At 34.5% G+C, this 22601-nt stretch overlaps 3 protein-coding genes across 3 annotated transcripts; 2 read left to right on the top strand and 1 right to left on the bottom strand.

Annotated features, from left to right (window-relative positions):
• Window positions 1-4372: 4372 nt before the first annotated feature.
• On the bottom strand, window positions 4373-4616 carry K441DRAFT_550115 (uncharacterized protein; the record flags this gene model as incomplete). The annotated part of the gene is made up of 2 exons (XM_067643042.1): window positions 4373-4489; window positions 4536-4616. Coding segments are annotated over 2 exons (198 nt in total), but the record flags the coding sequence as incomplete, so codon positions are not given.
• Window positions 4617-16968: 12352 nt separating this feature from the next.
• K441DRAFT_549352 (uncharacterized protein) lies at window positions 16969-17469 on the top strand (the record flags this gene model as incomplete). Its single annotated transcript, XM_067643002.1, has 2 exons — window positions 16969-17139; window positions 17335-17469. Coding segments are annotated over 2 exons (306 nt in total), but the record flags the coding sequence as incomplete, so codon positions are not given.
• Window positions 17470-18461: 992 nt separating this feature from the next.
• On the top strand, window positions 18462-18620 carry K441DRAFT_550170 (uncharacterized protein; the record flags this gene model as incomplete). The annotated part of the gene is made up of 1 exon (XM_067643044.1): window positions 18462-18620. A coding segment is annotated over one exon (159 nt), but the record flags the coding sequence as incomplete, so codon positions are not given.
• Window positions 18621-22601: the final 3981 nt, after the last annotated feature.

Here is a 22601-nt window from a genome sequence, read left to right on the forward strand (position 1 = left end):
CGCTAAATTGGGTGTTATTATTATTCTGTAAGTAGATAGCGATATCGGCAATATCTGCAATATTACCCGTAAAAGCACCTGTATCTATTATAGCGTTTATAGTAGCCGTGTCTACAACGGCCGTAAGTAATAGGTATTTACGGGGGCAACCTCTGCCTTACTTTGGCGGTAGCTGTAGTTCGGCTTTAGGTAACGATTAAGGTTCAGCTGGTAAAGGTACTAGTTCAGCTAATTTAATAGGCTCTCGTAGTTTAACTGGGTCTTATGGGTCCAGTAGGTGAAGTTTTATAACCGTAGAGCGGAAGGTCGTAGGCCTATTCGGTAGCTTTATAGTATAGGTCTTACCGTCGACGGCAAGTAGCGTATATGGCCTATCCTAATAACCACTCTAGCTAGTATTGCTTTCTCTCTAGACTAAGACAGGCGAACTAGGTGGGAGGCCGTAAATAGCGTTAGTTTGTAGTCCGTTTCGCATATTAAGAGCGTTAGCGATCTATCGTTTAGCTCATAGCTTCTAAATTTCCACTATTACTTTCTTAATAGCCGCAGCTCGCTATATAACTAAAGGTAATGGCGCGTCCGATTTAACCATTTGGGGGTAGGCTCTAAAGACTAGGAGTGTAGGGATTAGGCCTTCTGGGCCAGCCGTGTTATTAATAGCTTTAAAGGCCATTTATAGGGCCATCTCCTTGCTAATTTCAGGGATTTCAGTTATAATGATTTGGTAGGCTTGTTGTAGCGGATTATAGTAGCGCTCTACCATTCTAATAGAATTGTGTAATTCGACTAGAACTAACTTTATAGTTACTCCTATGGTGGCAGCGTAGTGCTTAAACTCCTTGCTAACAAAGTTCTTCCTAGCGTCTATAGTAATTAGGTCTGGTGGTTCTAAGTAACTATTAATCCAGCACATCCGTAGAATGTCCTAAGTATGCTTGGCGCTAATATCTTATAGCCATCTGCCAGCTTAAAATTAAGTTGCTTCGTCAACTACGTATAGTAGGGGGGAGCCGCTAATATACATAATGTCGACGATGATATTATAATTAAAATTAACGTTGTCTTATAGGGTGAAGCGAAATCTACCTAAAGATCTGCTATACTTCTAGCAATAGTGGCAGAGTCTAGTTAGCTCTTTAATAGCGGATCTATTAGTGTTATAGCCGTGGCCAGCCTTGTTAAGAAGCTTTTATAGTTTATTAACTAACGGGTAACCAAACCAACGGTATAGACGTTGTAGTTCCACGTTAGTTAAGTAGTAAGGGTTTATATTAAAAGACTTAACTAAATAGGACTATAAGGAAAAGCTCTATAAGAGAAATAGGTGGCCAAATCGTCTAACTACTGGCACCCTTTTAGTGCGAGTAATAATAACGTCCTTTAGGTTATCGTATTTAATATAAAGTCTATCTATATCTGCTAAGCAAAGTAGGAAAGGGGTATCTGCTTTAACGATATAGAATTATACCTTACCTATAGGGCTGTTGACGTCTATAGTTCCGATAAACGTAAATACTCCGATTCCGAATTAGACAGTTACTTAACCCTTAGTTAACGTGTTAAGACTTACGGACTTATCTACGGCCTATAGAGCTTAGAATTGGCCGTAGCCAGCCATAGACTTACGCGAAGCACCCGTATTAATTATAATTCCCATAAAGACCGTCGAGGTGTATTATAACGCTATAGTTATAGCCGTACTGTAGGTAAATGGGTTAGTCTCTATATAAGGTTCTATAGTAGACTCCATAGTAAGTTCTAAAGCCGTAAGCAAGTATATATAAGCCTTATTAGCTAGCTCTACGCTTATAGAGGTTACTTCCTCCATAGTAAGTGTTCTAAAGGTAGTGATATAGGCAGAACTATCGTTAGGTTCTCCGGCATCGTTCCTAGAGTTATTAGCGTCTTTAGCGTCTTATATATAGGCTTTAAAGTCTAAATTATCGTCTTCATCTTTTTCGCAAGCAGCGACGTATTGCTTAAAGTAGTTGTTAAAGTTACCCTTATTACGGCCCTTAATATTAGTAAAGCGTCTCTTATAATCGTCTCTGGACCAATTATGCTCCTCCTCTATATGTTTCTATAAACGGCAGTCCTCCTTCTTATAGATATAGCACTTGGCCTTTAGTCTGCCGTTAGTTCTATAGGGGCGATTGCTACCATAGCGGTTGGTGTTTCGGTCTTGATTTTGGTTATTTTAGTAGTAGCGTCAATCTATAAAAAAAGCTTAGTGAGACGATCTTATTAAGGCCTATAGGGGGTGTTCTTTTTTCCACGTAACAATAGAGGATTGTAGTTTACTAATTAACTAAGAGAGGTCTTCTAAAGGGTTAGAGACAGCAATATAGCATACTAGTACTCCCTGGCAAGCAGTAACTAGCTTATTTATAAGAATGCGGTTTATACGGAAGTCTAGGTATAGTCTATAACGTTATTTTAGTAGCTTGTCTATAAGCAGTTAGAAGTTCTAATAGATTAACTTATTAGGGTTCTCGTCCATAACTCCTTAGAGGGTTATGCTGTTCCACTCCGTAAGGTTCTTATGGTAGTATTCTAGCCCTTTAAAGAACTGTTATATATAGTTGCAGGCTTCCGTAAAAGGTCTTAACTTAAGGTTACTGTTATAGTAGTGGTCCTAAGCAAGCCCTTTTAGCATGCTAGGGAATGCTACTGTATAGCCTTCTGGTGGCAAGCCAAATCTCTTGCAGATATTATAGAAGATAGTTAACTTAAAGTTAAAGCTGTCACTAACTCCATCGTACTTTTGGTCGTCTATGTAGATCTTTACAATTATAGCTACCTTCTTGCTGTATCCAGGCCCTTGCCTAGGTCCTTACTCTATACTAGGCACGACTAGTTTAGGTGGTGTATATATAGGTAGCTGTTGCAGCTGCTATAGTTGCTGCGACTATAGCAATTGGTTAATAAGAGTGTGGATTTAGTTATAATTGGAGGATTAAGGACCGGGAGGGGTAGTAGGGGTAGTAGGGGTAGTAATCGGAGTAGCTGGCGGTACAGCAATTGGAGTAGCTGGTGGTGCAGCAATCGGAGTAGTTGGCGGTACAGTAGTTGGAATAGCTGGTGGAAGAGCTAGTAATGCTTATATAGCTGGTAAGGGACTATAGAAAGGTGTTAACGCTAGTAGAGCTATAGCAAGCTTATCTAAGGTTAAATTAAGTTGGTTTTGCAGAGCTACAGTAATTATTGGCTTAATATCATTAAGTGCTAGACCAATCTCTTCGTCCGTCTATTTGTGAAACTCTTCTTCTTAGAGGAGGTTAAATAGTGCTTCTAAGATTAAATATCTGTTATTATGCTTTCTGACATACACTCCTCTCTTAAGTAGATAGATGCGTAACTTTGCTCTTATATTAGTTCGCATACATTTAAAATCCTTAGTAGTAAAGCCTTTAAATTCCTCCTTAAATACTGTCCATAGTGTGTAGTCTGTAAAGTTCTCCTATGTATGTACGTAGACCTTTATTACTACGTAGTCTCCTAGCTTATTTTTAGAAGCTGTAGTAGCAGTAATTCTATTACTATGCTTTAATATCTTTTCTTACCACTCTATCGTAGTGTAAAGCAGTGTGCGTTTAGGTGGAGGTTATAAAGGTTTAAGGTTCGAGATTTAAGGTTCGAGGTTAAGGTTAAGGTTAAGGTTAAGGGTTAAGGTTGAGGTTAAGGTTAAGGTCGAGGTTGAGGGTAGTATGTACGTTCTCTACAGCCGTCGGGCCTGTAAAGTGTTCTTAGCAAGATTGCTATTCTCTTAGCGATCTATTATATTAGCTATAAAGCTAGTACAAATTCTCTTAAGCTTAAGGGAGGTTATAATCTTCTCTAAGTAAAGATACAATTCTCTAGGCGATCTAACGCGTCAGCAGTTAAGTTAATACGTGGTCTTAAGCTTTAAGGGTAATATAGCTTTCTCCTTTAATAAAATAGACAAGAACTAGGCGATCGTGAACTGTTTCCAGTACTACTTCTTAAGCGCTAGCTATTGCGTATTTCCTAATCTATACGTCTACTAATTAGTATCGGTATAACTCTCTTTATTAACGTGCACGAATATCACTTATAGTGGTACGTATGCGGTATTAAAGTTGGTAGTTAATTGTTGTCTAGAAGAAAGGGGTTGCTCTAAGGTTAGATAGTTAGTCTCGCTTCGTAGTCCTATAACTACGTTACGTAATTAATGTTCCGACATTAATTTTAGCTAAATAATAAAAATAGAGGTAGTATGCTAGCTTAGTTAAAACTAGGGTATTAGTAAAAACCCTATTAGACATAAGTAATCTTAAATATTATTAAGTTTAAATATTATAAAATATAATGTTTTATATTTTATAAACTAAGTATATCTAAATTATCCCTTTTACTTAGCTAAGCTATCTTCTAATACGCGCCAAAGCTTAAAACACTCTAGTAAAACAAGCTTAACAAATAGCAGTAGGTAAAAGTAGTTAAGGTCACACTGTAATATATATAGGTGCTTTTATAGTAAGCAGTCTATAAATATTAAGACTAGTATAACATACCGGTTTGTCTAACTTTATAATTGCTAGCTTCTCAGTATTAAAAAGCTCCTCTAAAAAGTCATTTAAAACTTTATATCCGCTCTACCTATCCGGCTATTTGAGACCAAAAACCCTATTCTTTGCCCTTTGTTATCTAATAAAGTTAACTTCGCGAAGGTCTTTCTACGGCCGCCCGTTTATATATTTAAGCACTACGCATCTAAGTTATTCTAGGTCTAAGTTTAACGTTAAGGACGCTAATTACTAGGTATATTTTTCGAAATTAGCTATAAAACGTTAGATTTTAATATAAAGGTAAAATTAATTAGGGTGGCTATATAAAAGGACACGCCCACTACGGCCGCAAATTCTAACTGCGTTTAGAGTAACGGATCCGTAAAGTAATCCTACCGTACTAATATACTTAATTGCATTAAAGATCTATACTAATTTAGTGCTTTAATAAGCTCTAGCAATGTTATTTAACTTACTAATATCGTAATAACTTATATCTGCCGTTCCTGGAGACGTAAGTAAATATAAAAAATCTCCTCTAAAGTAAAACAAAAATATTTATAGCTGAGGTATATCCAATCGTTATCTAAGAATACTTGACTAATTTAAGAAATGTTTCTATAACGAAGCAGTTAAAATTTTACGAGTTTTGCCTTGCCTTTCTCCGCTTTTAGCCTCTTTACCATTATTATTCCGTTTATACCCTTATTAATACAAATTATCCATAGCTGATTTCCTTATATAAGATCTTTAAGACGCGTTAGAGCTCTCTAAGGATTGCAAGGCTGTATATTTAAGTCCAGATTCGCACTAAAAGGCACGAGTAAGGAGCTAGAGGCACTGCGATTAGGATTTTGGCTAGTTAGTGGAAGCTTAATACGCTTTAAAGAATTTTGCAGAAGTGCTGCCTTAGTAGGGACTTTATAACCTTACGGCCGAGGGTAACGCTAAAAAGCTTCTTTAAAAACCTTTACGCGCTTTAGACTTTCTTCTTTAGGCACTTCGGCCACTTTTAAGCGCTTTAAAATTAAGCTGCTCTCTATGTTATTAGGGGCTGGAAGTTTATAGGGAGAGTTTTAGTGCCGGCGGCAAGACTTATAATCTATGGCCACTAGTAATTAGAAACAGTTTCTTTATTTATATTAATAAAATTTATGCTAAGCGTAGGAGTCTAAAATTATTTATATGGCTTTGGCGCTTCTAATAACAAATACAAAAAATATATTTATAAATAAAAATTCGCTTTTACTAATTTTAAAATTACGGGAATTGTATAGAATATTTAACCGCTATACGTTTGCATCGTAAAGTAATTTTTATTTACTGTCTTTAATAAACTATGGAATATAACTATATGCCTAGACACCTATTTCTTTAAAGTATACCATTTAGCCGTTAATGGGAAATATGTAATAATAGCTTAACTGTCCTAATACCTTCCGAGTATACTATAGATACTCCCGCCCCTTATTTACAGCCTTACCTATAGCCCTTACCTGGCAATGTTACCTCGTAAGACGTAGTAAACCCCAACAGAGCAAGCAGTATGACTATTTAGATAATCCCTGCTGCAAATTAATACTTCTAGTTATTGCAGCTCTTGTAAGGCGAAATTTGGGCTTATAATTAAATATAAACCGAACTTCGGACCGAAATCGAGCGCCGTATTAAGGCCGATAACGCTATATAAAAATAAACTGAATAAGCTTTAGAATGGTCTATATCATATTAAGAGGCTTACGCTGCTCTAAATTAGCATAAAATGGAAGAGGCACTATTATATAAAGAGATTTAAAGCTTAAAATTAGAGATAAAGGCACTTAATATATAGGTATAATATAATAAACTATATAGGAATCACTAGTTAACATATTTGGCAGGTAATCTCTACTAGAGATTTTAGATTAAATACGACAGGATCGAAAGAGTAAAGGTTATGCACTGTACGTCGCACAAAACCTTATTTAAGTGATAGAAAAGGGGGGTAACTATAAAATTATGCTCTGATTTAAGATATTAAATACTACTTAAGGGAATAACTAGGTTCTAAAAGCCACGAGTTTAATTTAGTTTAAGAAATAAGAGATTAAAGCATTGCGTATAGGAAAATTAAAAAAAAAAAAAAGGTTAGAATAGTTTTGCGAATATTAAATGTTATATAATCAGCTATATAAACTATTTAATAGTAGAGAAAACTGTAACTATAAGCAAAGCACTTATATACGTTAGGAACGCCGAATAAGATCTATACTAAAGCTCCCTAATATAAAGCCATTCGTAGTTCCATTCCACCATTATTCGTTAGGGCTAGTTATAGTAAGCCATATATAAGCCGCTCTCTACGGCGTTCCCGTAAAAGCTGCCATTAGGTATATATAATAAGGATATAAGATTTTTAGCATTACCACCGCTTAGAAAGACAATACGAAGGATTTCTCGCGCCGTAAGATTCTAAGGTTTGTATCCCACCCGGAATTATAATCCTAAGTTAAAGCTGTGTCGTATACCTATCTCTCCCTTAAGACTAACTTCTCTATTATAGGGCTTAGAAACATCCTTATAAAGCCATAATAAACATCTTAGTTTCTCTTCGTCAGCTTACCGCAAATAAAGGGTTTATAACATTTCGGCGTACCTTAATTCTGCGGCCTATTATTATACCGCAAAAAGACTAAAGATGGTGTTAGCCTGTAAACTTAAACGCTGTTTTAAATAAGAACTTACGGTCTAATAATTACTAAATATCCCTTATACGGCATGTCCCTTAAGTTAAAAGGGCACCCTAAACGTTCCCTAGGTGGCAAGCCATTACCATCACGCTGTAGATCCTTTAAATCCTCCATTTTTTCAAAAATAGAAATGCCGATGGTATTAGGTAATAAAGAAGTTACTCCTAAGGTCCTAAGCATAGACAGCGCGAGCCTAATTTATATATAAAGGCATAAGGCAGTATAAGCCTTTAAGGCTTTACATGGACTTTATATTTCTCTTTATATCACACTTTATGCACTTATAGTGTCTTAAATCCTATATAAGTGCCAATAACAACAAGAGATCATAGGTAGACGGCTTCAGCCAGCGGAGAGCATAAAATTGCGCCTTGTTATTACGGCGGCACTGTTTTAAAGCAGAGCGCATTACCCGAATTATTTCTTCTTTAGGATATCTAGGCTAGTTTGTTGGCATTTTTCGATCTTACTTAGTTATCTTATGTCTCTACAGCGGCAATAGATCCATTATATATCTAATTAAATAAGCTTTCTGGTACAGCTACGGTTTAAACAGATTTTTATACGTTTAATAGGCGTTCCACGGCAAACCCTATAGGGAGGTTGCACGAAGAAGCTACCCGTAAGCGGCCTGGAGAAGATCCAAAGAGACATTCCTAGATGGTTGGCTTAGAAGCTCGCAGAGATAAACGCGGCTAAGCTAATACCGTCCCCCCTATAGCACTGCTTCCATTATTCCGTGTCTAGTACAAAGGCTAATATTATATGGTATAGTAAAGGTTATAACTAGAATAAGGAAACCCTACTTAAGCTATTAAGTTTACCTTCTTTTGTGTTAACTGTATCCGATAACTATTAACCACAACTTCTAACCGTTACGTTAAAAGAGTTCCACCTCTAATATAAACAATTTATTTAATATATTTACCCTTATAGACTATGTCTTTCTAGAACAGATTTGGGATCCCTTAATAGTGGACCCTAAAGATCTTATTCTTACTAAACCTAACCTAATATCCGGATCTCAGGAAGCTAACATTCTCTCTCCTTATATAGATAACTTTCGATGCAATTACGGCTTAGACGTGGCTATGGTCGAAACTATAGATATAGTCTTTAAAAATATAGGCGCTTCCATTAACAATATGGGTATAGATAATGTTCTACTCTAGAATTTTCTATATAAGCCTACTTTTAGCGCAGACTGCTTAAATTTAGAAGATTTTAAAGGTGACTGGACCGATCCTAATCTAGCCTTTGCTCTGTTTAATAAAATAATATAGAATCTGGACCAATATGTTAGATTAGAGAAATCTATCTTAGACAACCCACCTAATAGTGTTAATATGTTAGATAAAACCTTAGTGTTCTCTCCCTTAGGAGACTTCGCGTTAAATAAGTAACTAGCGGAATAGGTTAATAAGTAGATCGATAAGCTACTAAACAAGTAGCTAGGTTAGCATGGAAATGAGCAACTAAGGGAGTAGCTAGACGAGTGGCCAAATAAGCAGCTAGATTAATACCTGGACAGCTAATTAGATAAGCATCTAGATGAGCAACCAAGTAAGCGGTTAGATAAGTTCCTATATAAGCAGCTAGACAAGTCGCTAAAGGAGCAGCTAAATTAATACCTAAACAGCCAATTAAATAAGTAGCTAGACGAGCACTAGAATAAGTAACTAAGGGAAGAGCCAAATGGTCAGGCGAATAAGGAGGACGACTAGCACTTCTATATAGAAGATGTCGAGCCCTAAGAACAGCCCTAGAGCCCCTAAAAAGTATTAGATAACGAAAATCGGGGCCTAGGAAGATCCTTAGCTAGTATATAAAGTTAAAAATAGAGAAGATATAGAAGTGAACTAACAGACAGCAGATCCAATTATTATTAATAATAAGGTAGATTATCGTATATATAAAATGTAGTCTACCTAATACTAAAGGTCTTCTTAAACCAGGAGGCAACTAATAACTTTGGATAACGATAAGATGCTATAATACAGTAATTAGTATAACTTAACAGCCCTAGCTGATAAGGTTGTATTAGAGTGGGAGTAGATATAGGCGGATTAGTTTAATATATTAGAGATTGTCGGGAGATATTAGTACCTAGAAATCGAAGAGTTTAAAAAGAACATACGAGAAGAGGTTATAGATATACGCTTATTGTAGAGATCTAGGGTTTCTCCTAGTATAGGAAAGATGCTTACAGACCTATAAAAGAGCTTTTGTATCCGTCTTAAGGGAAACAATAAGATTTTTAAGACTGCGTGGAGTTATGTAGGCCTTTTAGATCGATTTGCTAAACACAAGCATATATTATATTTAAGAGAGTTATAAAGATAAGGTTATATAGAATATATAAGCTTCTTATAATATCAAATAAGTCCCCTATTTAATTCTAAGCGTAAAACTTAGCTTAGTCAGATTATTAGCTTTAAGTAATAATTAACTTATTAGGGCTACCCCTAAACACTAGTATATAGAGCCCCTTATCTAGTTCTAGATAGAGTGGGAACTATATTCCTAAACTTCTTTTTAGTTACAGCAAAGCCGGCCGAATACGCCGCGGCTTTATCTCCTAACTCTTACTTACACTATATACCTTAGAAACCGTAGCACAGCGCTTAAAAAGTGGCATTGCTTTTACCTACGTTATATAGATTTAGGCAGAAACATTAATCTTAGAGTAACTCTTCTTTAGCCGCCAAAATATACGGTGTTTATATAAGCTTCTTCGTGTTAATGCTAACGAGAGCTAGAAATACTGCTAAATTTCTTAGCTTTAAAACAGTTTAGTATAGGGTTATTGGCAAAATAGGTGTAAATTACTAGAAATAACGGATAAGTAAGCAAAGCTTTGGTTTCGGAATTGGTAAATTATTTTCACAGCTTTAACACAACTTTATTAAATAAAAGTATACTATAGGAAAGTAAGATTGATATACTTACTAAATAAACCGCAGTTATATGCTCTTTACGTATAGAAATCCGGAAGCTTTATAATATAGAGTAATAGCATCACGATTATGTTACAAAAAGCTTAGATATAATTAAAAAACAGCTATATTTTGGCTAAGAACCAAATAGAGGCAACGGAGAAAGTACTTCTATTAATGGTTATACCTCCTAATAGTCTTCTTATCTAACTAATCGCATAGTATCAGAACTCTTAATAGAGGGTAAACCAATTTTTAAGCCCTAATTTAAGAAGCTTCTTTAAAAGAAAAGGGTAGTAATTAGAAAACTATTCTAGCAAGTGTAGATATAAAGTAGGTGCTAAGAAAGTACTAATAGTAGATATATAAAAATGAAAACGACTTCAATCTTAAAGAACCAGAGAAATTCCTACAGAAGAAGCCCTACGAATTTGGCGATAAGTAGAAATCCCACTACACTTCCTCTTAACCCTTTCCTACCACACCAGTAGAGGTACATAATCCCACTTAGTAGATTATAATAGATAGAATAAGCGCTAAAGAGTATACACTGGACATTATTCTTTAACTCTTTAATATATAAATCTATAAGCTTACCAACCTTAAATATAACTGGTACTTGCTTAGGATATAAGTATTTAAGCTTAGAAAGAAACTTATAGAGTTTAGGGTTATTATTATATATTAGTTATCCTTTATCGGTAATACAGTAAATAAAATCTTCCGCCCGTGTTAAGAGACTTAAGAGATTATCGTAAATTGTATAGAGCTCGGAAGAGGTTAAGCTAAAAGAGACAAAAGTAGGGATTTTAGGACGTAGATAGACCACTAGGCGTTCTATAGGCGTCCTACAATTTCTTATTAAATTTCTACTTTATTCTTCCGTATAGCATTACACTTATAGAGTCTTGCCTACTAAATTATGCCAAATCTCAAGTTCTCCATTATTACTTAATAATCCGTCATTATCACTCTAGCTTGGTTTATTAATATTAGTAGTATCAATTCGCCCTTCTACTGGGTCACTCTGGCGTAATCTATTAATAGGGTGGCCAGAACTCCGTAACTCATTACTACCGTTTAAAACTACCGTCTCTTTATCACTATCTTTATTACTATCCTCTTCCCATCCTTAATTATAAGGTGTGAAATATATAAAGCTAGGGTATACACGGATCGTCTTCTAAGCTCTTCCTACAGACCTATAAAAATTATTAGCAATCCAATTTAGGTTTATCTAAGGCATTATATATAATAGGACTTATTTAACAAGCACAGAAAAGAACTATATTTTAATAAGGCTTAGTATTTAAAGAAAAGGTAGCTTAATCTAAGGACATTTAGAGGTAAGGTAAATACCACCTTTATAATATTTCCTCTACTACTTAATAGAGCTAAGGCCAAGTTTAGAAAGGGAGACTAATATTACCTAAATAAGGCAAAGTATATTAGCGGCCCCTTTACCCTAAAGCTGGCGCGTAATATCCGTTAGCTATAATTACTCCTTACTTAGCGTGCTATCTGCGCCTAAAAGTATAGGCTACTTAACTAAATCTAACGGTGGCTATTTAAATTAAAGGAGGCATTACTAGGGGTAATTATTAGCTAAGCTGTTACTAAATATAAATACCTAACTAAAACATATTATATTAGTGTAGAAGAACTAATATACCAGTCTCTAGCTTTATAAGCAATGCTTAGCTACTATTACTTATTGGATTACAAGTAGTCTTAATATACTACCAAAGTCATTAGAAGCAGCTCCAAGTATAAAGCGCTAGGATTTTTCGTACCTATTATAATTTAGCGCTCCGTCACTCTTAGAGGCAGCTAAGTAAGATAGCGTTTAATAATAGCTTTGTAGTAACACTTTAAGCCCCTTTAACCGTTATAGATAAATCTATAAACGTCTCAGCCATAGTACAGGAAGCTGTAGTCTAAGATATATAGATTGAGATCCTATTCAACTAAATTTCGGGACATTAGTAAAGCGGGCTCAGCTATATATAGAATACGGTCTAGCGTATTAGAAAGAAAGCAGCGACAGCCTCTTCTATATAATGCCTCACTCCTATAGAGGTAGAGTAAGCTTATACGTTATAACCTATACGTTTTGCGTTGGTCTAGGCTATAAAATAGTAATGGGCATTAATTATGCCGCTAGTAGGGTTTAAGGATCCGTTTAGCCCTACGTATAGGTAGGAAGGAAGACATAAAAGGATCTTATGTCCCCTTACTAGGAACCTATACAAAACACTTCTTAAGCAATCTACAGTATATATTTTGTCCTAAAGTTAACTAATTAAACATCGATAATAAAGGTTATAGGCCGTCGAAATCGGACTCTGCACCTATACGTGGTGACGGCTACGAACCTAGTCTTTGAAGTTCAGATCCAGAGCCAACGCAGAGACGTCGCACAGCGTGCGGACAGGACCTGTGGTGGTTATAGGCGTTAAGGGCGGTGGTGAAAAATTTTTAGATGGTGAGATCTTGAAAACCACTACTGTTGGCTCTCTACAGTACGATGACTACTACATTCTCCTATCCAGGGCACCTGTACGATCCAACATGGATATACAGTATTTAATATCACCCCCCGTCCCCCAGTGGAAAGCATTAACAACCTTATATTAACGAATAAGTAAACGCGAACAAACGAACAAACGAGCAAATATACGGCCCCTCCTAACCCCTAGGGCGATCGCCCGCGGAGTATGCGGTCACTCGCCGTACTGCTATAATACTACTAAAAGCGGCAGCTAGATAACCCCGTACGGTTTTCCTTATCTCCTCTCGACGGAGTAGTGCCCTTAGAGAGGGCCTAGTGACTGGGGCCTAGGTATAAAAGATACCTAGATATATATATACACACACATCCCGCTTTTATCTTTTAGTTTTAGGATAATAGATCGGATGAATCCCCCTTACGCCTTTAATAGGCCTTAGGGGGGGGGGAGGCATGGCGTATATAGTAATGGTTAACAAGAGACAGTATATAGGGGTAGTTAAGATATAGGGCATAACTATAAGCACACAGCAATTGATCGGCAAGGCCTAGCTAGGACGTAGTAAACCCTAGCTTTGGATAAGCTAGAGAAGGAAGCAGTGGTTCCTAAGGAGTTTAAAACATCTAAGGAGGAGGACAAGCTGTAGGCCCGTAGGGCCGCTGCTCGTGCAGGCATGGCAATTCGGGGTTTTTTATCCTACTGAGGTGGCTTATAGGGTTTTTCCTCCCCCCAATAGCAAGGGGTTTTTCCTGTTAATACTACTTTCCCCTTATGTACGGAGTAGTCTGCGTAGGCCTAGATAGGATCCGTATCAGACGTTAATTAAAGAATCTACTACTACTACTAATAAAGGTTATAGAAAGAATAATTAATATAAGTAATAGCGAAACAATAAGTGACGGAGAAAGATATATAGAGAGATCTAGAGTAAAGGGCGTGTCTATTAGGGGAAAGGCGCTTCTAAAGATAAGGAATGCTTCCTATACTATAGCAGTAAGAGGCCTTACTAATAGGGCACTAGAGCTAAAGCCAAAACCGGAACCACTAAGGCTCTAAATTAAAGTGTAAGAGAGATTAACTCGGCGTTACAACCTAGAAGTTATTATAAGTATATAAATATATCGCAGTTAGGTTAGGACTTACCGTCTTAGATATTACTAATAATATATTTAATAGCAGCAATCCTAATCACGCTATCGCTCTATAGATAAGCTACCTGTAGACTAAAATCAAAATTAAGATATTAGAGAAGGCCAACCAGAAGCTAAGAGAGGAGGTAGTGTCTCTTAAAAGAAAAAGGGGAATTATAAATAAAATACAGCAGGGAAAGCGTAGAGATACTAGCAAGCGTATTATACTTAAGGTAGAGGCATATCTAAGCAACAATTAGGGTAAATACCTGACGATTTTTACGTGGAGGGTTAGTCTAATAAAAGTAGATAGATATCTAGTATGTGCGTATTTTGTTTATAGGTAAGCGGGGTTAAGAATCCAGTACCCTATATAACTAATACTAAACAATGTCCCTATTAATCCCACATTAGTTATTAATATAGCCCCTTAAGAGTAAAGAGGGTACTTTTTATGCTTATTATATCTATTAAATAACCTAAAGACTGAAAATAAAAAAGCTAATAAAATTATTAAGAACACGGAATAGTAAACTATATTAAGTTTTTAGTCTAATATTGCCTATATAAATTCTGCGCATTCCCTTTAAGCTCTTTTATAGTAGTACTATAAACTTATTCTAAGGCAGTCTTCCCTATAGTATCTTATAACGCCACCTTATTAACACTAATAGCCATATTATATATAGCTTGGATATTTTACATTGCTATTTAATTTTTACAATCCGCATCCGCGTATACATAGGTGGAGAGAATACTAGTTCTCGCTACTAGCGGAGTACTTAAAGGATTTCCTGGATTTCCTTAAGGATATAGTGAGAAATACTTATTATAAGAACTCTAATATTTAGCTAAACTTATTATAAGTGCCACGAACCCCCGAATTTAAAGATCTGTCTATAACATATCTTCTTCCTCCTAATACTCGTAATAATAATATTCTTCTGTCTACTAATATTATATATAAAGATAGTTAATCGCAGCCCAATTAGATAGTGGGAAGTCTAATATTATCTACCCATTCCGGTAGTACTTTACTACTAATATACTAGGAGAATGGCTATATCACCCTACTTAATTAGACCCCCGGTAAAATTTCCTCTAGAAATATCTTTATCTATAGAACGGATTAGTCTTTATTATTAGATACTTTTAAAAGGATTTATAATATATAGACGCCAGATAGCAGTGGCGGTAATACTAGAGGATGTCTTCTTAAAGAAGCATTATTTAACAATAGTACCTGCTACTAAATTAATAGTAGCCCAGAATCGAACCGCCAGAGGGTTTTGCTATAGTAGTATTATAAGTCTTTTAAAGGGAACGATTTGTAATATAGAATAGAAGTTACTCTCCCTAAAGATCTAGTTAGAGGAAGTCTCTATATATTATACTAGGTTTAGGATTAGCCAACAGTTATAAGCCCGCCTATATTACTAAAGGGTAAAATTAAAATATACACCACCTGCATAGATATATTAATTATTTAATAGCGAATTAGGTTCTAAATTATGCAGTAAAAAATTTAGTAGATTAAATTATAACTTACGAATTTAAAGTATGGTTACGCTTCGCTAATTAAAAACTATATCTATTAAATATAAAATAGAACTTAAAATTCAAATTTGTAGTAAATATATAGATAGTCTAAAGCAGTAACTTAATATCCTTATTAAATCCCCTAGAAAATACCTATTAAAGCTTAACTTAAAACATGCACTCCTAAGCTTTAACAGCTTTAATATTAGTAGGGACAACAACAACCTCAGATCCCTATAATAGATTAGTAATAGCATATTAAGAAATTCCTAAGGAGATCTTTTACCTATAAAAGCTTTTCCGGCTAGGATAAGCTCTTATTAGAAATATAAACAAAGTGCTTTCCCTTATAACGCACCATCATAAATATTTTAGCTTTGGTTAGATTGCTAAGCTTATTAGCTTTTTTAAATAACGTACTACTTCGTCTACTAAACCTAAGTTGTTGCCGTTTTTCTAGAGTTTATATGTGGACTTTACCCTTATCTAATAGAGTTGTTTTAGTTCTAGGTCTTATTCTATCTTCTTTAAAAGTATTGCCTATTGGAGATCTATCAGGGCCCTATTTATCCGATATAACATCGCTACAGCTTAACTATCTTAGTATTAGCTGTAGGGTCATCCTTAGGGTATTATATTATTGCACAGAAGTTCTAGTTACCTTACCTTCTAAAAAGGATAGAATCTACTTAATAGGCGACGCTTATAAAGAACCTTTAAGGGGTATAGAATAAGATATACCAACAGATAACGATTTTAGTGACATTTTAAGAAGCGGAGAATTCGTTAAATTAATAGCATACTTTCTCTTTTATCTTTTAGACTATGGAGTAGTATAATCCGGCATTTAAGGATCCTTTATAGGCTTATATACTATTTTATAAAGTTTAGGTAGGTCGCTAAAGAATTATAAGAGCTTACTATACATTCTAAACTTATAAAAGACGTATAAGGGGAAAGAGTAAAGATTAAAATAAAGAGTTTGTAAATTAGAATATAAGGACCACCAATAACTACTACTTATATCTTATACGCGTAGAACAGATTCAAAAATCTTAAATCAGATTTCTGCTTAGCGCGTACTATAGCATTAGCGGGAATATAAGTAGTTAATAGTAGTATACTAAGAACGTGCCGCCTAAAGCTATAGCGCTTAAGGAATCTTAATTTCGATTTACGCTAATATAAATTTATTCTCTAAAAAAATCAACCCTTAGTTTTAAGGGACATAATAGGTCCTTTAATTAAACTATAATAATTGCCCTGGCTAGATTTTCCACTTTAGTAGTAAGTATTCTCGCTGCTTAAGTATAACTACTTACGGTCCTAATTAATAGTTATAGAGAATATTGCTACTTAATCTACCGATCGAAATATTATTATTAATAGCCGAGAACCTATAAGTAGAGGGAGATATTAACGCTTTCGCCTAGATAAACGACCGCCTCTATAGTATTCTAAATCCCTACCTTTATCGCTATAACGTTAAACGGGAGGATAGTATGGCACTAACATGGGCTGTAAAACGAGGACAAGATATAACTGCTTAAAAATCTCTTAAAGCTGCTAAAATTGGAGTAGTAACTCAATATCGATACTACGGGCGTGCGGATTTATTGTGGGCAGTGAGAAACAGACATAAATTAGTAGTACGGCTGTTAATTAAAAGTAGACTTAGCAGTCTTAACCTAGAGGACTTTTCCTATAAGCTATTATGCGCCGTAAGGTTTAGGCAAACGGCAGTAGTACAGCTACTCTTAAAAAGCGTTAATATAAACTACAAGTAGAAAAACGGCCAGATACCGCTATTATTAGCCGTAGAAAAGGGGTATAAAGATATAGTTTAACTACTTCTAGAATATAAGAATGTTTATATTAATATAAGAGACCGCTTTAGTCGGACACTACTATTATAGGCTGTTGATTATAAGTATAATATAGTAGTATAACTTCTAGTTAAGTATAGGGGTGTTAATATTAACTTAAGGAACTCCTTAGGCAGAACGCCGTTATCTATAGCTAAAGTATATAGGGATGCTACGATAGTCCAACTGCTTTTAGAGTGCGAAAGTAATAGTCCAAAATTTATAAACTAGTGTGGTAGTATAAGCAGTCCTTTAATTTAATATTAAAGGATGGGTAAAGATTAACCTAAAGGCAGTCTAACTCTAGTATATAGATTAATTAGCAGGTCTATAGTTCTTAATAATGCGGTAGATATAAAATTCTATAAATTAGCTAACTCTTCTTCCCGCTAATTAATGTAATTATTTCCTATATACCTTAACCTCTTAAAGATCTACTTCCTTTCTATATTAGTAAGTTCTTACTATATACTAGGCGGCTTTATATTTAGCTATAGCAATTATATAGTTAGCAGCACAGCCTAGCATATTTAACAACTATAGCCTTAGCTAGTGTATAGCTATATTTAGCAACAATTTCTAGTTATAGAAAATACGCTATAATAGAATAAGCCAGAAGTAGAACCTAAAGCTAGAAAGAGATCCCTAGGCCAAAAAAAAGGGCACACCACAATCATTACCGTCTCTTTCGCCAGAAGTTATCACCCCTCTTTATATTTATTTTATTGCAAAGTATAGGGTTAGTATATCTACTATAGAGACTAATCTTGTTTAGAAATAGCGTCTAAAATATAGAACGAATAATAGATTAGTTAGCTAGACACTGGGGTTTTACTACCCCTTTAAAGCTCTTTATATATTTAATATTAACTACTACTTTAACACTTATAGACCTTATCGTAGTGCTACCCCCTAGCTGCAACTATAAGAATCTTATTAGCTGGGGAGTTTCGGGCACTGTATATTGCGACGAACTTCGAAATAAGGTTATTAAAGCTCTAAATAACGCGAATTCTTAATACTTCATTAAAGTCAAAAAGGAGATCTATAAAAGACTCGGTTAATATAATGGACTCTTGCAATACTATAGCAGCGAACTTTTCTAGAAAGATAACCGCACGGTAATATGTTTAGAACGCGCTCTAAACAGCCAGCTCTATAGGTTTCTTTAAAACAGAAGTAATAATATTAATTAAACTTTATAAATGCGTTAGATTTTATAGCTTATAGACGTTCTTAAATATATTTACTCCAGAGGTATTATATATAGTAATATTTCATACCACAACATTTTTTTAAATAAATATTTAAACGCAAAGCTAATCGACTTCGCTAGTTTATCAATTAATAGGTCCCCTCTTCTCGCTTTATACTCCATTTAAGCCCAACCTCTATATCTAAGCACGCCTTAAAAGGATGAAATTTTTACCTTTAGATCGGCTTATTATTATATCTTAATATATTATATCGCCTTTTATAAACTTTCCGATAATAATATAGAGGATTGTTATAAATAAGGAATATTTCCTAAATTAAAGTCCCTAGGGGCCTTTAGAGTCATTATTAAAGGCTATTAAAACGGCAAATATAACCATATAGATGGCGTTATTAAAGAAATAGATAAATAAGGTATGTTTATAAAACTAGGATTTTTTTTAAACCATTTAAACTTATTTATAGGTTTACGGAATCTATCTCTAGTAGCGGCGCCGTGGCATTTCCTCTATACTCTTAAGGCTTTCCTTTTAATATTTACGACATCTTGTCCTTTACTTAAAAATCTAAAGGCTTCTCTGTCTAGATTTATACTTTACCCATTTCTTAGGCATTATTAGCGTTAATAAAGGCAAGTTTTATACTTTATAAGTCCATTAGTTTTACTATTTTTATATATAGTATAATATACTAACTATCCTTTATTCTAGATATACTAGATACTTTCCGCTTACTAGTAAGCTCCTAAACTACGCCGTACTTTATATTATAGGTATTAAGTTAGGACACGCTTGCCTACCTAGCGCAATAGCGCTAGGGTAGGGGACGATGCAATTTATCTTTAAGGAATGTCTTAGTTTCTTCTAGCACTCTTTATATTCCACTATAATCTTAGTAAATTAGCACATCTTAAGTATAGAGAAGTTTATAACTCGACGAATTCTTTTAAGCATATTAGTAGTAAAAGAGAGGATTTGTATCTCGGCTTTAGTATAATATAAACCAATAGCTATAGGTGCTGTAATGCTTAGTAATATAATGAGTCTTACAGCTTATAAGGCTCCGTTTTAATTAGAGATATATAATACAGATATATTAGCAGCAAAATTTAGATAAAAACGGCTGTATACAGTAATACCGCCTTAAGAAAATGCACCTAAATAATTAGACCATTAAATGCAAACCCTAGCTTCTTATCTTCGCAGGACCCGCTATTATAAAGCTACTAAAAAGCAGGGACACTATAGTTCACGTTAACCTAAATATTAGCCCTACCCTATAATATATATTACTGTATAACTAGACCCGCCTAGGACCTAGCATATTATCTTAAACTTATACCTCCTAAAACACTAATATTAAATTCCTATCCCGCCTTAAACGCTTTAAACTAATAAAACTCTAGTCCCGGCAAATAGTTAGAAGCTTACGCAGAAATTCGCCAAGCTTATACCTTCGCGCCTCCTAGGCTTATAATATATACTAAAGCCGCAACCACCTTACAATTATAGTGCTAAGAAAATGGGCTAATAACGGGAAATTATAAGATGTTGCAGAAAATGCGCTATAGGGCCCTACTATTATTGCCGTCTCTTCCACCTAGCAGGCCAGCCCCTTTTCTTCTATATAATAGGCCGGGCCTTTAATTTTAAATAATAATACGCCTACAGTAATCCGAGAGTTTTCTTTAAAAAGTAGTCTTTAATCTGTTCCTATAGAAGATTATATTCCTCCTTTAATTTAATAAGTAGCACGTCTTCCTTTTTAGTAAATTTTACTCTAAACTTTAGCTCTTAGGGCTTTAGGTCCTAGGGCTGTTTATAACGGAACCTTGTAGTAAGAACTACAATGGGCTCGTTATTGGGCTAGGTGTGTAGGAAATGCAAGTATAAAAGTTAACAACGTAATAACAACTAGTGGAGTAGTTGCCTAATAGATTAACTCCAATTATATTCTAAGAATTACTATAAAAAAGGAACTATCTAGGTAGGGACTAAAGGTCCTTAAATACATAACCGTACTCCTATAAAATCCTTCTTATATGTAATATACGTCTTATATATAAGGTACGTAAGTTCCTTTTATTCCTCTCGTTTAATACGTAGCATATTATATAACCTTAGTTACTATTCCTCATTATATAATTCTATTGGCTCCATCCTAAATCGTACCTAAATTAACTAACTAGCTTCTTCCGTCTCTTCTCTAAGTAGTTATAACATTATACTTAAAGCGTCCGTAATACTATCTCCCTCCTTTTTATCTTTGTCCTTAAAGATTCGAAATATCTCTAAGTTATTTACTAAAGGTATAATATCTATCTAATTAATTTAGTTAATATTATTACTTATTATACCTAAAGCAATTTCTTCTTTACACGCCTAACGTCGTGCTTATACTATTACTGCAATATTATCTCTTAGTAAGATTATACCGTCTCCGTGTTCTTATTGCTTAAAAAAGGGGTTAGTTTATATTGCATTAGCGAACCCATCTTCGCGATAACCGTTCTTTTATTTGGAGTATACTAAAGTAAATATTTATTCGTCCTATAACGTTTGCTCTACTTCTAATGCTAAATATACGCGACCTATTGCTCTTAATAGTCGTCTAGTTCCCTAATTAATCTATTTTAGGGTCTTATATTTAATTTACTACTACGCGGCTAGATAGTAAACTATTGCAAGCCCTTATTAAGTTAGAACGTTCCTATAACGCGGAACAGAAGGCTCTAAATGCTTAAATTGCGGCATCTACTTATCTGCTTCGTCTTAAAAAGGTTTATAAAAAGGTTTGTTTTAAGGAGTAAAAACTTATAAAATAAGGTCTATAGGAACTAGGTAATAAAAGAATGGATTCTCCTCTAACAGGGAAGGAAATAGATCTAAGTAGTTCGGCAACTGCTCTTCTTAGGTCCCCCTTAAGTAACTTATTTTTTGGTAAACCTTTTTTATTAATACTGCCTAACCTAATCTCTTCCGATACTCCTATACCTTTCCTATAGCGTTCTTTAAATTCCCTAGTGGCTTCTAGGTAGTCTTAGTATAGCCTATTTACTTAACCTCGTACTATATTTTATCGTCGATGTTCTTATAATTAACGATCTTTAAAACTTGCCATTCGTCTTCTTCTTATCCTCTATATATGTCCGCTTTATAAACCGATGGCTTAATATTCCTATGTGCTAGCTCTAGCATTGCGATATGCTATATAGGGTAAATCTTTATTTTGGCTAGTAGGTTTAACTTAAACGTAACCAGTAAAATCCTTTATGTAATTTTAAAAGGTCCTAGTTTAACGTAGTCCAATTTCTTACTTAGTCGTCGACTCTTAAAATTTTTATATAGTAGCCACACTTTATCTCCCTCCTTAAGATCTAGTCCCTTAGATCTCTTATTATTATAGTACTTTTTTATTCTCTCTTATACTTTCTTTACTAATTCTATAAGGTCTGTATAAAGATTTATTAACGTCTTTATTTTTTCTTTAGCTATACTACTCGTTTTCTTTACTTACTGTAGTAATAACAATATTCTTAGCTTATATCCATAATTTGCCTTAAATAGTAATATGCCTATTCCTTCTTAAGGTGTTGCATTATATATAAACTATATAACTGGTAATAGTAATACCTAATTATTCTATGCGTAATTAATATAATACCTTAGATACTGCTCTAGCGTCTAATTTAATCTTTCTGTTTAACTGTCTATCTACAGATAATATATGGTGGAAGTTGCTGCTTAAACTCCTTGCTTCGCTAAAAATACTTCCTAGAATACTACTACGAATCTTAGATCTTTATATAATATAATTTTACTTAGTACTCTATATCTTATAAATACTTCTTTAACGTAGATTCTAGCGATATCTTCCGCTAAGATTTCTTCTATACATGCTATAAAGTATCCCTACTTTATAAGCTTATCCACTATTACTAAGATTACGTTATAGTCTTATCCAGTAATAAAATCTTTTAATTTTGGCAACTTAATAATAAAGTCCTATAATATAACCTCCCATAGTCTCTCTAGTATTTTAATAGGTTGTAGCCCTCTATATAGCTTATGCCTCGTTAGTTTATTCCTTTAGCAATCTAGATATTTCTTTATAATTTTTCTAGCTATCCTCTAGATTCCGTTAATAAT

This window comes from Cenococcum geophilum, assembly GCF_001692895.1.
Source record: "Cenococcum geophilum 1.58 unplaced genomic scaffold K441scaffold_11, whole genome shotgun sequence".
Lineage (NCBI taxonomy): Eukaryota > Fungi > Ascomycota > Dothideomycetes > Gloniales > Gloniaceae > Cenococcum > Cenococcum geophilum.